Source organism: Mytilus edulis, chromosome 8, assembly GCF_963676685.1.
Source record: "Mytilus edulis chromosome 8, xbMytEdul2.2, whole genome shotgun sequence".
Classification (NCBI taxonomy): Eukaryota; Metazoa; Mollusca; class Bivalvia; order Mytilida; family Mytilidae; genus Mytilus; species Mytilus edulis.
In genome coordinates, this window is record NC_092351.1 from 2,112,087 (window position 1) to 2,127,659 (window position 15,573).

At 34.9% G+C, this 15,573-nt stretch overlaps 2 protein-coding genes across 6 annotated transcripts in view; both read right to left on the reverse strand.

Moving 5' to 3' along the window:
• The window catches only part of LOC139484599 (uncharacterized), a 231,826-nt gene that overhangs the window by 7,765 nt on the left and 208,488 nt on the right, over positions 1–15,573 (reverse strand). The gene's annotated exons all lie outside the window — the stretch shown is intronic.
• Positions 9,581–12,394, reverse strand: LOC139484574 (putative nuclease HARBI1). Its single transcript, XM_071268347.1, has 3 exons — positions 11,665–12,394; positions 10,564–10,850; positions 9,581–9,843 (listed from the first exon to the last, which is right to left on the reverse strand). Exons 1-3 carry the CDS (start codon positions 12,200–12,202, stop codon positions 9,640–9,642), a joined length of 1,029 nt encoding a protein of 342 aa, XP_071124448.1. The 5' UTR covers positions 12,203–12,394; the 3' UTR covers positions 9,581–9,639.

The following is a 15,573-nucleotide window of genomic DNA, read 5'->3' on the forward strand; positions in this document are numbered from 1 at the left end:
TGGCTTTCAAATTAGAAATACCATATCATAAAAAACATGTGTACTAAGTTTCAAATTGATTGGAATTCAGCTTCATCAAAAACTACCTTGACCAAAAACTTTAACCTAAAACTCCCACTTCATTTTCTATGTTCAGTGGACCGTGAAGTTATGATCAAAAGTCTAATTTGATTTAAGTTATATATATAGCACGGCTCTTAGGAATTAAGATTTTTAATGCATCGAAAACGCGTAGCGTTTGAGTGCATTAAAAATTTTAATGAGTAAGGCGTAGCTATATATGATTTGTAATATGACCAATGAAAATGCTATATTATACAGACATTACATATGTTAATTATTAAGGCATGGCCAAAATGACGCTATTCCCGCTGAAATTCTGCACGAGCTCCTGTCTGTCTAGAAGCTTAAAATGTCGGAGGCAATGGTTGATTTTTAAGGCGACGATGAAGAAAACTTTGTCCTCTCTCAAATCTCCGAATAAGATGCTACTTGAAGATTTTTAAGATTCATTGGTCGAAACAACAAGACGTTCAAAGGTGGTTTAGGCGATTTACGGCTGGATAATAAAGATATCAAACACTATGCAAGAGGTAAGTGTATACGTATTTAAATTATTTAAAAAAAAAACATGTTTTTAAAACGGCAATTAGCATATCACGTTTTATGTATTTTTGAAACAAAAAGAATGACAAAGCCGTGACAAAATTCAGGCTAAATCGTATAATCTTGTAGAAATCTGAAGACTCCCATATTAAAAGCACGTGGTTGTCTTTTATTTTCACTTTGTCCATCCGTCCGTCCGTACGTTTGTTTGTTTATCTGTCCGTCCCTCAAAGGCTAGTTATTGTTAGAGCTTCATCTCAAGAACCTCTCGAGCAAGACAGGACGGGGTTGATGACTGGCCTATATCATTTTCTGAATCTCCAGCTGTTTCCCATACAATATTTAAAATTTTGCCGGTGGGAGACCCTTTCCAGAGACATATATAAGTCTCTGCCCGTTCTAACTAATCAGTTGAGTTTTCTAGTTTTTATATTAATTCTAAACTTGTAATAAATACCACTTAATTTTCTATACATGCAACATAAGTTTAGCGGAGGAAAATACATTTTAAAGTTCATAATTCTTCTTTTGCAGGTCCAAGATGCATAGTTGACTTCTATGAAAAATATACTTCAAGGCAATTGGATCTGGCGTATTTTATCGCAAACCACTTATTTCTGATGTCCAAGATAAGCATCGCTACGGAAAGTCCGCGTTAGGAGTGAACAAGTTGAATGGTTTAATGCGTGAAATGTGCGAAAAGGGGGGCTTGGTTGGCAACTTTACCAACCACTCGGGAAAAAGAACATGTGCTACTGCGCTATATCAAGCAGAAATAGATGAGCAACAAATTATGGAAAGGACTGGGCACCGCTCTACGATAGGCGTTCGAACATACAAGACCACTAACAGTAACATTCAAAAGCGAGTATCGGATGTCTTGAACCCCCCGTCCGATCGTGATATGAATGACAGTTTACAGGAATCCGTTCAAACCAAAACTGCTGTGGCCGAACCGTTTGAAAGGAATTTGAACAAGAAACACTGTCTGGGTGATATCACAAATACATGCCGTTTGAATGATTCTGGTGCCGTTACATTCTCAAATGTAACTTTAATTTTCATTGAATTAATATGTTGCCGAGTTATTAACTGACTAACTTTGAATTTGTTTCATTTAATGTAAAGCATAACGGTGGGCTTTTATATATTTTCACTTGAATGTATAAATTACCGTACTAGTAATTAAAATTTCATTTTAAAAGTATTCAGTTTTTGCTATTTTCAGAGATATTCCCTGTGGTGTTCTACACAAGAGTTTAATTTTAGTGCGAATCTAAAAACACACACTATTCTCTTCTTTCAGGTAAAAGAAGTTTGTTTATGTAAAAAAGAGGTGGAGCCTTACTGTGCACTTTCAGTGAAGTTAATGCACTGCTTTTTGGCTCCTCCCACCAATGGTTTTCTAATGGGAGATTGTTGAATAATCCTACGACAGTGCAATAACGTTCAAATCGGTAAGTTAATGTACTCCTTTCCAAAACATCAGATTTTAAAGCACACAAAAGATCAAAGAAATTAGTAAAAATCATATTACAAAAAAAAAGAAAGAGCATATCATAAAAAAAAAACATGTGTGATAAGTTTCAATTTGATTGGACATCAGCTTCATCAAAAACTACCTTGACCAAAATCTCTAACCTGAAACGGGACGAACGGACGCACAGACCAGAAAACAGAATGCCCTCTACTATCGTAGGTGGAATAAAAAAAGAATATTGTCTACAAACTTTACTTCTTGATATTATTTTATGATCATAAACAAGTTTCTGTTCAAACTGGTAGAAATCCAGGATAATTTAAGAAAGTTATCAAAATTTCAAAAATACTTTAACCAGCGAGTGAATATTTGTGAACGCTGCTGACGACGGAATGTAAATGTGTTTGCTATGTCTCGCTTTTGCGACAAATATCACAGGCTCAACAAAAAGGAATAGAATGTCAACATAGAAAGTTAAACAAAAGGGATGGATCATTTAGCTGACTTATTCAATCCACAAACAGATCATTCTTATACAGATAAAAACAATGATAATATTTTTTTGCAGGTATATAAGCTTAAGTTTTGAGGTCTTGAAAAAGTCGTAAAAAAAGAGAAACACAGAAATTCAGAAATATGAAAATGTGCCGCTTAACGTCGTCAATTTATGTAAATTTGACTATGAAGAATATCAGCTTCATCGCCAATGTCTGACAATAGGAGTCGTAGTTACACCTTTTCGTAAAGGGAATTTAACTCATACCATTTGGCAAGTTAATATTGAAAGTATACCAGGCGGAGATTTTAATTTAACAAAATTATGAGATTTTTAGTAATTATCAAGATCATTTAACAAAATTTGACATAAACTAATGCCTATCACCGAAAGGAGCTGGCGAAGTTGCCGAAAAACTTCTCACAAATCCACTTTTGATGAGCCTTATATCCTCAAGTAAGCCCTTAAAATACCTACCCCTTTACTTTGTTATTTGGTATCTTGAATTTTGTCTTTAATTTTAAAACAAAAATATCACGTTAGTAAATAGCTGTAAAAATGACAAAAAGTCAGGAACACCAGTAATCACTGAAACAGCCAGGAAATACATGTTATCACTAAATTGTCTAGTAATTACAGGTGTTTACTGAAATGATTAGTAATTATGGTAATTCCTAAGTGCGATGGTGTACGCTGAAGTGCGATGCATCCACACGATAAAAAGCGATGGTCTGCGAAAGTATAGACGTCCAAAACGTATTATTATTATGACGTTAACGGTTTGTTGCAGAACGACGGAGTGACGGAATTACGGAATTTTTTATATGATGATATAGAGATTATTAATGCTTTCGGTAATCGAGTCAAAACGTATCAAATATCAATAAATATTTTAAATAGATATAGCATTATAGGTCAAAGTACGGCCTTCAACAATGAGCCTTGGTTCACACCGAACCAAAAGTGCGATGGGGAAACTAAAGTGCCATGGTCACGCTGAAGGGCGATGGTGTACGCTAAAGTGCGATGCATCCACACGCTAAAGTTCGATGGTCTGCGAAAGTATAGACGTAATAAACGTACTTTGATTATGACGTTAACAGTCATTTATACAAACTAAAAATAATTGAGAATAAATTTTTGTTTTTGTTTCACAACTTTTAAACCAAATGTCTATGACTAAGCCTGATTAATTTAAGTTTAACCGTGCTTTGTCGGCTGCAGCAACAGTTTATTTAGGTGTTTTTTTTGTGGAGGAGGGAGGTGATGGAAGAAGGACATGATTCCTGCAGTCGACCATTTTTGCTATATAGATGCAAAATAGTATTCCCATAATAAGTATCCTGCATCCGGCTTCTGTCAGAAGCAAACGAATTTTAATCATTAAATTTGCTGTTACAAAATATTAGAAATTATTATAAATTAAGGAATGTATCTCCCTCATGCAAAGCTCTGATTCCTTTCACGGATTTGGCTATACTTTTTGGACCTTTAGGATTATAGCTCTTCATCTTTTATATAAGCTTTGGATTTCAAATATTTTGGCCACGAGCATCACTTTAGAGACATGTATTGTCGAAATGCGCATCTGGTGCAAGAAAATTGGTACCGTTATTTTTATTACTACCACTGGGTCGATGCCTCTGCTGGTGGACTATTAGTCCCCGAGGGTATCACCAGCCCAGTAGCCAGTACTTCGGTACTGGCATGAAAATACGGATTGTTCGTGTTATTAAAATTTGCTGTTACAAAATATTAGAAATTATTATAAATTACAAACCTGCTCGTGCATTTTTCATTGTTATTCAACGCAAAATAATTATCTAAGAGACCTGGGACGATCTCATTTCACAAAGGATTTCTATTGTCTACTTATTGTACCTCGAACTTATTTACCCAGTGTAGGTCTTTAAGTTAAGGTTCAATATATTTAAAGTTAATCGGGCATGACTAATTAGATACGCCCTCTTAAAATCAGGGGGTCCGAAATAGGATCGGGAAAAAACATCCAGCAAAATACCATTATTTACAATTTTAGATTTTTTTTTATTTAAAGTGCTTTTGGTTGCTTAAATATCTTCGATCAATAATCAAATAGTATTTCGTGGAAATAATAACCTATCCCGAACCGGGATATGTTGGCTGCAATAGGAATTTATTTATAAAAAAAAGTCCATGTCTCATTTACTTATAGTGGCCGTTATTGATTATAAATTCATGACGTTTCGTTTATGGCATTCGTCTATCGTGAATAAAAAAAAAAGGGAAGGAGGGCTAAAAGCTTAACTTACAAGTTCGATCTTCGTGATTCTAATCTATTCTATTACGGCATTCGTTTTACCTCCAGCGAACGCTCTGCCTTATTGTAAAAAGTGCCACTCTAAATTTGTTAGCATTTGCTACAGATTGATCCACTTTGCATCTAGTCGTGAATATGCATGACATATTTGCCACTGGACACAAAGGAGCAATAAATTAATCAGCTTCATTTAGTGAGGTATAACCATTTGTCCTCAGTTGATTATTATCTCAAACAATTTTCCAATTTTTATATATTTCATTTTTATTTACATTTGAATTTTTAAGCGTAAATCTTAGCATTTTTTCCGTCATTGTTCTCTTTGCATTTAATCTTTTTTTAACATTAAAAAAAAACTTTGTCGTAGTACACATCAGGGGCTACATTATATCCTTTCCAGCAAAACTAATATAGGGGGAGAGGATAAGAACAGAAAAAAAATCTTCATTGAGTGACAATAACTCTTATATTGAAGCATACAATGACGACTGTCTCGTCTAGGTGACAACATTTGCTGTTTCAATAGATATAGAAAGATGTGGTGTGAGTGCCAATGAGACAATAGTATAAAAAATCAGGGTTTTATTGAAATTATAGATCAGGAAATTACAGAGGACGAAATACTGTCAGCTGTTAAAAAGTTATGTAATGGGAAAGCCCCAGGGGAAGATGAGATTGTCAACGAATATATAAAAAGCACGGTGAATCAATTTTTGCCTATTTACACTAAGCTATTCAATTTAGTGTTTGATTCTGGAATCGTTCCAAATTCATGGCTTATTGGTATCATTAAGCCGTTATTTAAAAACAAGGGGGATCCAAATAATTTGGATAATTACCGAGCTATTTGTCTTACATCGAATTTAGGAAAGGTGTTCACCTCTATACTTAATTCAAGACTTAATGCTCTGTCAGACGAGATCGGGATTATAACTGATGCCCAGGGTGGTTTTCGTAAGGGGTATTCTGTCCAAGATAGTATGTTTATCATGCATGCTCTAATTTCACTATATTTAAGTGCGCTTTTGTAGATTTTAGAAAAGCGTTTGACACAGTGTGGAGGGTGGGACTATGGCAAAAACTATTAAAATATAATATTGGTGGGAAAATGTTTAGAGTTATATTGAGCATGTATACAGATATTAAGTCTTGTGTTAAAAATGGAGAACTGAAAACAGATTTTTTCCCGTGTGAGGTAGGTGTAAGACAGGGAGAAAAAATGTCACCTTTTCTCTTTGCCTTATACCTTAATGACTTGGGCCCGGTTGTTCAACTTGTCGTTAACTTAACGTAAGCGTTAAATTTAACGTGTCGTTAAATACTCTAACGTATCGTTACTTAACCCATGGTTAAAATGGTGTTGTTCAACTTGGTTTAACGCCGTCGTTAGTTAACGATGACGTTAAATAATTTAACCACTCGTTAAATATTTAACTAAAGTTTAGAGACTATTCTCTTTACCCACAATGCATTGGTTTGTTAATATTTACTTCAACATGGCTGACAAGTCTTCTGCTAAAACACAAAGGGACAGAAAACCTAACTTCACCCAAGAAGAAGTAAATGTAATTCAAGATCAAGTGCAAAAGAATTACAAAGTGATTAATGAAAAGTTTGGGGATGGTATAACCAATTCCAGAAAGATTGCTGTCTGGAGCAGAATTTCCATCTTGGTCAGTGCTCTGGGTGTTGCCAACAGGTCTCCCAAAGACTGTAAAGACAAGTGGGCTAACACCAAGAAGGTGGCTAAGAAGGTTTTTAACAACCGTAACAAGGAGCAGAGGGCTACTGGTGGTGGTCCACAGCCAAAAAAACTGAGTCTGGCCATTGAAAGAACAATAGACCTTTGTAAAGACTCAGCTTCTTTCAAAGGTCTTGAAGGAGTTGAAAGTGTACTTGGTATGTATCAGTAACTAATTTATACTCTTTTGTGAATATGTAAAAATAATAAATCTTTAAATGCTATTAATTATTCTCTCCGATTTCATGCAACTTTGTGTTAAAAAAAATCGCCGATTATTTATACCATGTCATCAAAATTTGACAGGTATTTAGCTGATTTATTAATCTTTAATAATGTGTAAGCTTAGTATTTAAATGGCATTCGGCTATATTCAGTTTTACTCAGTGAATAATAAGTATTTCAATTCATTTGGTCAATTATTTATGTCGTCTGCATTCTAGTATTTACGTCCTAAATATTAACCTTGAAAGACGCTCAGCATGCTAATGAACATATTTGTTTTTGAGCCTTATTACCTCATGACACACATTTTTCTAGCGATGGATGATTTCAAATATTGTCATTTGACAATATTGTAATGATAGTTTGGAACAATACATGTTCAGTTCAATTTTTTTGTTTATCCACGAAAGAACCTCCTTGCTGTTATTTCCCTTTGATTTGTAGCCGACAGGACGATGTTTCTCGGACCCTGGCTAACCCGTACCTTAAATTCGATCGTGGCATACGCTCGTAAAGGCCAAGATTTTAACAATTTTAATAATCATCTTTTGTTGATCGTTCAAGATTTGGAAAATAAATATATATAGATGGTGTTAAACTTTGTGGGATATGAGTGAACAAAATGTGGATAAAAAGGGGGAGGGCTATACAGTGAGAAATGTATGCACAGAAGTGCAGTGGCGGATCCAGGGGGGGGGGGGGGGGGGGTTCCGGGGGTGCGCACCCCCCCTTTATTTTTGCCGATCAATGCATTTGTATCGGGACATATGTTTTGCACCCCCCCCCCCCCCCTTTGCCCTGGGTGCCCTGGGTTAGCACCCCCCCTTTCGAAAATTCCTGCATCCACCCCTCCAAGCCAACCACTTTCCCAATCTGGATCTGAATCCATTCTTCAGCCATTACCACTAATATCGCTTCTACCGGCTGTAAATATCCAGGTGCCACGCCAAGTGGCTGCAGTAGTTGAGCTGGGGACTCTTACAGCACAGAAAGCAGAAAATCCAAAGAAAAGGAAAGCAACTGCTGATGATGTTTATGGGCTTCAGGTAAAATTTCACATTTGCATTTATTTTAGAAATAATCCAAAATAATAAAAATCGATTAACATATTATTGTCTTATAATGAATGGCTCGGTGTTAGTTTGAAGACTGTCATTATACTCGGGAAAATAAAAAGGTAAAATTCAATTATCAACACTAAGAAAAGTTGACTTTTTGGGTCCCCATCGATTAGTTTGTATCATACAGATACAGATCCAGGGGACTAGGGGCCCGGTCAATGCCCTCCCCTTTGTGGTCAGTCAGTACCCGCTTACAAAAAGTTCTGGATCTACCACTGGTATAGGCAATGATGTGAGACCGTGTATCGATCTTAAATTACACAAAATCAACATCGTTATGAAAATTTTCTAATATAAATATTTAAAATTTATGGTCTTCCAGCTGCTGGCCAAAGCATAGGTCCAACATGTCATACACTTTATCTGGAAATCTCAATTTCATTCACTACTTCTGTAAATTCCACAAGAGTTGTAAGGTATACAGACACATATAAAGATATATGTTAAAATAATCATATGGATCTACATGTATCATTTTTATTTCAGGTACTGTATTTGAAGGGTGAAATGGAAAAGCAGACAAAAGAGATGAAGAAATTAGACCTTCAGATAGAGTTGCTGGAATTAATGAAACAAGACAAAGAGAATACTCCACTAACATTTTCTCAACTTTTAATGAATTAAAATATTTATTTTTCTTATCAATTAACAATTCTTTGCCAGACAGTTTTCACTTGACCTCGACCTCATTTAATGGATCAGTGAACAAGGTTAAGTTTTGGTGGTCAAGTCCATATCTCAGATACTATCAGCAATAGGTCTAGTATATTGGGTGTATGGAAGGACTGTAAGGTGTTCATGTACAACTGGCAGGTGTCATTTGACTTTGTCCTCATTTTCATGGTTCATTGGTCGATGTTTAGTCTTCTTGGTTAATGTTAAGTTTATATGACAGTTGTAATATAGCTTTATTATGTAAATCAATCGTATCTGATTTTATGCCCTTTATGGGCCCTGTAATTTTGGAAATAAAAATATTCTATTCTATTCTATTCTATATTAAGGACTATCCACATAACATCAATGATTAATAAAGAAGGCTAGATATTTTAGCGTGTGTACTCTTGTTTTAATTCTGGCTATGCATTTATTTGGTATGTTTATATTCGTTCATATCGTTTGCTTTACATCCAGTGGCAAATATTTCATGCATGTTCATGATGAGAACAAATTAACAAGGTGCCAATTAACAAAGAGTACAATATGTATAATCAGACCCCTCACACGATTTTGTTATATGCATGGCGTTACACTTATCCATACAACGCAATCAGATTATACATCCCCTTTCCAACCAGATGTGCCGGCATTTTTACACACCCAACAGTCTATGGAAGACCCACTTTGCGACAAGGATTTCACTGATTGGACGAACAAATTCCAAAGGATGACCTTAAATGTATACCTTAATCAAGCCTTGGGGTAAAATGTCATTCATTGTACAATTAACAATGAGATAATGTTTAAAATAGCGTGACGACTGACACTTCGTAGTGCCAATAACTCATATTACCGCAAGTGTATTTATGAACTCATTATTTGCTAAGCCTTCAATTCACTGACATGTGACATTGTCGAATGCATGTGTTTTGAGAACAAATAACTTGTATTATTTATCACAATTTTATATTGGATGAAAAAATAAAGACTCTTGTGTATTAAACATGTATTTCAGTTGAAGAAAACTCTTGCGATATGCTCTCTAATGTGTCTACCATCCTGTTCTCCTTCAAAATTCGGAACTTGCACTGGCTGGTCTTGCTGAACATGTACACCACAAACATCTTCCAAAGGTTCATTCCTTGTTAAAGCTATGTTATGTAGAACAGCACAAGCACCAAACACTCGACAGACTTTTTCTGGTTTCATTCTGACCTGAAATTTAATTTCATAATTATGGGCAGGAAAATATCTTTCAATTTAAAAAAAAACTGTTTCAGAAGTGTATTCCCATCTACAATATTGTCTCCTGGAAAATTACCCATGCAGATATCCACTTTAACAAAAAATACCATGTTAATGATTATTTGCACGGCATTCTAAAAAAACCAATACCGATAGCTACTTAAATAACAGGTTCACTATAATCCCTATTAACTGCGGCTCTTTCTGTAACAATTGTCTCTAGTTTTTCAGAGCTTCCATTTAATTTTTATGGGGATAGTGTCGCTTGTATGAAATTTAAAAAGTCAGGACAAGAGTTTGAGTAAAAAAGAGGCAGGATGACAATTTATGTATGAAAGTGTGAAAAATAAAAAGGCATTTTTCATACTAGCCCCCCCTCAAACAATAAATGGTAGCTCCCTAATTAGTATCCTTTTAATAATTAGTTTCTTTTTTTGTGTCCCTTTTTACTCAATATATTTTTTTCTTCATGGCTGAAGTTTTTTTGGCATTTTTTGTATGAAACTGCTGAGGTTAATTAACCATTTAAGCTATGCATCACTATATAGGATTATCTCATTGTTGAAGGCTGTACAGTTACCTATCGATGTTAACTTCCAAGAAATTTGGTCTCTAGTTTGGAGTATTCTCATTGGCAATCACACTACTTTTTTGTTATCATATTTTAAAGTATTCTATAATTATTTTTACCTCAGAGTGTAAAACATGAAATCTTCTCTTTAAGATTCCAAAAGCCTTTTCAATACTAGATCTTGTACTGGAGTGTGCTCTATTAAATCTTTGCTGGTGTCTTTCTCTGGGATTTAGATAGGGTGTCATGAGAAAAGGGCGACATGCATACCCGCTGTCTCCTAGTATCAAACCGTCTGCAAGTCCTCTGTTGTTTGTCTCCAGGTAGTGACATAGGTTTGATGTGTTGAAGATGTGGGAATCATGGGTTGACCCTGGCCAGTTAGCAGATATATTGGTAAATTTCCCTGAAAAAATATTAAACTAATTTAATTCTATGAAGAGTACTAAATAATGTTACAGTTAACTGCAGCTTGAACTGTTGAATAAAGGTCACTCAGTCTATTGCTGCTTGTGACAAATAAGAGGGGGTATAGGAACTTTATCGGGACTCCAGTTAATAATCATATTTTTTTTTCAATTAAAAAGTGTAACTCAATTAGAACTAGTCTTATTTTCATTGAGGCTCATTGAAGCCCTAAAAAAATGCATACAGATGATTGAAACTATTAGTATACTCAATAATTTTATTATTTATGAATGTTCAAAATCGTTTTCAGTGAAAAAAATATGTGTTTCCTTCAGTATAAAAGGGGGGGGGGGGTCCGGATCCAGAAATCCTGGGCTTAAAAACACAAAATCCCGAGATCCAGAAATTCGAAAAAAGAATTCCCGGATCCTGAAAAGGTCATTCCCGAAATCCCGAAAGGGTGTCATTCCTGAAATCTCGAGCTTACAAACACCCGATCCCGTACAGAAAAATACAACAGTAATATTTATGCTTTCCTTCATCCACATTGTAAAGATTAGAAATAGCACATATAAATAAGTGGAACGTATAACCACACTGTTTGGAGTCACAGGTGCGCGGTCTTATTGGAAAAGATAGCACACAATGATCCGATCGTCGATCAATCACTTGTAATATTTGGGTCGTATAAGATCGAGGGCCGAATTGTTGGCTTACTGACGAGAAAGTTTAAGGGAGATAATAACAAAGGTAAACAAATAAACAGACGAAGAGGAGATCAGACACATAAGATTAACAAATTAAATAAGTACCTTCGTAATCACACACAGCCTGCACGTTCACACTATGGAACCCCTTTCTGTTGACAAAAGCTGCCTCGTCCTCTGATGGCCCTTGTATCTTGATGTGTGTGCAATCAATGCATCCCAAAACATTTGGGAAGTTCATTTGTCTGTGGAAACCACACTTCATCCTGTTTTTAGAATTGATGTCTTTTGGCCACTGGATGAAGTTGTCTTTCACATCAAGTAAAGCATTGGTAACATCATTCACTGCTCTAGATACAGTTGCTTTGTCGTAGCCCATTGTATCTCCAATTACTTGTAAAAATGACCCAGAGGCATAAAACCTCAAGGCTATGCATACTTGTTGCTCCACTGTTAGAGCAGTTTCCTTTGCTGTAGATCTTCGCAATTTATCTCCCACAATATTACATATGTAGGCTATAGAGTCTCTTCCAAACCTATATCTTATCCTCATTTCATTGTCAGTCAAATTGTTTAGATGTGAAACCATTCCTCTGAAGATTCTCTCTTTTCTTTGCCTAGGTACCATTAACAGAGCAGCCATTTTATCAATTAAAACGCTTCGTTAAGTATTTAACGAAGGTCTATAGCAGCGTTAGATTTTATAGAAGTTATCGACAGTTTAACGTTGCGTTAAACCTAACGTAGAGATGAACAACAGGATTAACCATACGTTAAATTTTAACGAAGCGTTAGCATATTTTAACGACAGCGTTAGACTTAACGACAAGTTGAACAACCGGCCCTTGGAGGAATATCTGGATGAAAACGCTGTGGATGGTCTAAAATTTATTAATGGAAAATTTACAGAGAATCTTGATTTGTACATCAAGTTATTTATTCTTCTGTACGCTGATGACACAATTATTTTTGCGGAGTCGGCAGAAGGGTTACAAAAAGCTCTGGAAGTTTTTGAGCAATATTGTTTTGAGTGGAAACTCACTGTTAATGTTACAAAAACAAAGATTGTAATTTTTTCAAAGAGAAAGTATAATAAGAATGTTACTTTTAAACTATGTAATGAAATTATTGAAATTAAAGATTCATATGTTTATCTTGGTCTGCTGTTTAATTACAACGGAAATTTCTTTCAAGCTCGTAAAAAATTGGTAGACCAAGCTCAAAAAGCACTTTATGCTCTTTACAAGAAGATACAAAATATCTCACTTCCGATTGATCTACAGCTAAAATTATTTGATGCGTTGGTGGTTCCTATTTTGACCTATTCCTCGGAAATGTGGGGGTTTGAAAATAAAAATAATACTGAAAAGTTACATCTACAGTTTTGTAAGCGCAGTTTGGGTGTGCGATCATCTACGCCAAATTTTATGGTATATGGGGAACTTGGAAGATTTCCACTTGAACTGCAGATCAAGTTAAAAATGGTATGTTTTTGGCACAAGCTAGCAACAAATGATAAAAAACTATCGGGTAAACTTTATAAGTTACTTTGGTACATGCATGAGCATGAAGGTAGTAATTTTAAGTGGTTTAACTATGTAAAATCTGTGTTCAATGATTGTGGCTTTTGTGAACTATATAATTTTCCGGAGCAATTTGATTATAATTATATTAAAATTAATGTAATGCAGCGTCTCCAGGACCAGTTTATTCAAAAATGGTTCTCAGATATAAACAATTCATCAAGGGGGGAGTTTTATCTACACTTTAAAGAAGAGTTTTGCTTGGAAACATATCTGTTAAAATTAAGACGGGGGCATAGAGTAAACATATGTAAATTAAGGGTATGTAATACAAAGTTTCCCATCGAAACAGGAAGATGGAGAAATGTACCACGAAATGATAGGATTTGTCCACTCTGTAAAGCTGGTCTTGGAGATGTATACCACTATATATGTAAATGTACCAACTGTGAAGTTAAGGATTTAAGGGGGAAGTTCATACCTCCATATTATTTAAAATATCCAAATGAAAAAAAAGTACTTGGCATGCTTAAATATAGTAATAGTAATGTGCTGTCTAAGCTGTCAATTTTTATTCAAAAGGTAGAAAAGATGCTTGTCTAATTTAAAACTGTAATAAACACAAACTTATTTCTGAAGATGTATAATTTAAAAATGTATTCTGTTTGTATTATGAACTATGTTGTAATTAATATTGTGTATATAAATATGCTCCTGTTACGCAGTCTTCTGCGGCTGAGTTTTCTCTAATAAACTAAACTAAACAACTCTCCATCCAAATAGCAATTTAAAAAGTAAGTTTATTTATATCTCAGACTGGTGTAATAGTTGTAATAAAAGCAACAACAAAAAATGATAAAAAAATGTCGACAACATTTTATAAAAGGATTCAACCTATTTTGGGTGTTTCAATTTTTTTTATATTGTCTTTCTGATCGGTTTTGTTATATTTTTTTGTTCATCTACTATTGTCCTAGCAAAAGTAACAAAAAATGTTAAAATCAGCCATGCGACTTATTTGAAAAGTTTTAGATGACCTTTCTGGTTGTTTACACATTTCAATCATTCAACTCGTGCGCAGCTCGTCTTTCCCTCTAATGTTTATTAAGGTATAGATAGCGTGAAATTCTCACTACACCAGGCATCAGATATACATTCCTATTATATTTCGATCGGACAAAGCTGCGTATTTATATATCCGATAAGCCAAACCAACGCACCCATTTAGCAAGAGTATACTGTGGAACGGGAGAGGTCCAGAGATGTCAATATTTCTATACCTAAGTGAATCATTTGGATTTGAATAAAAGGAGATAAAGGTATACAGTGATGCGACAGCAACCCAAAGAAACAGATAAATCAAAATATTTAGAGTCAACATTCAGTCTATTTTTTTATAGAAAGATGCGTATACAGAATAATAAGCTCAAAACCGACCCATGGTTAAATAATAGTTATACGGAGTTAATTCAATAACATTTACCGTCAAATATTATATATCCCAAAAGGCACATTTGATTTAATATTACTAACTGTCAAAGATATCCCAACAATCACAAGTGTTTGGTTGAAAAATTTCAACTGCCCTATTTTAATTTTGATCGGTGAAAATTTAAGAAGTTGTAATATAAACCAGTAAAAGAAAAACACTTCACTGTATAATATAACGGTAAAATAAATAATGATAATGAATGACGACCAGCGGCAAATAAAATTAATATTCAGGACGATAACATGTAAATATAATAAGAGTATTAACCCCGTTTTTTACAAGATTGACACGCTGAGTCGCTTTTGTATTGTGTAAGTTCACAAGGAAGAAAAGTCACCCGACCCTGACACATTTCCGACTCTGAGCCGGTCAGTTTACGTGTGCTCTAAATATATGATGCCACGTGTTGAGCGTTGAAATAGAATACAAATTTAATCAACATCTTTGTTTGACCCGTTTGGGTTTCGAACAAATGACATCCCGCTCTCGAGACGAACACCCCCTCACGAGACCAACCAGAAGAGCGATAGTGATCGGTAGTACAAAATATACCAAAATACAATACACAATACAGTTTCACAGAATTTTCACAGTTACTAAAGCGAAAGGTATCTAGTAACCTAAATTGGATGCGTGAAATGATATTGTAAACTTCACGTAAACATCGATGATCGACTTCAGGGTAGATTTTATGGATCAACGCTCTCGGCAAATTAAAAAGTCTTGCACCTATTATTTGAGTGGTCCGAATGTTGCCAGCTGTTGCAAGTCTAAATTGCTGTCCTTATTCAATACACCCTCATTTTACAGTGGTATTTCAAATTTTCACGTCCAACCTCACTGTCGACCTCCTATTGCACGACCTACCTATTGTATTTAAAATTTATGTGTTATAGTCATGAACATACATGAAATATTTGCTACTGGACGTAAAGCAAACAACAATGAATCACAATCAACTTAATTAATTTCCCTGTACTAGTACTTAGCACACAAAGA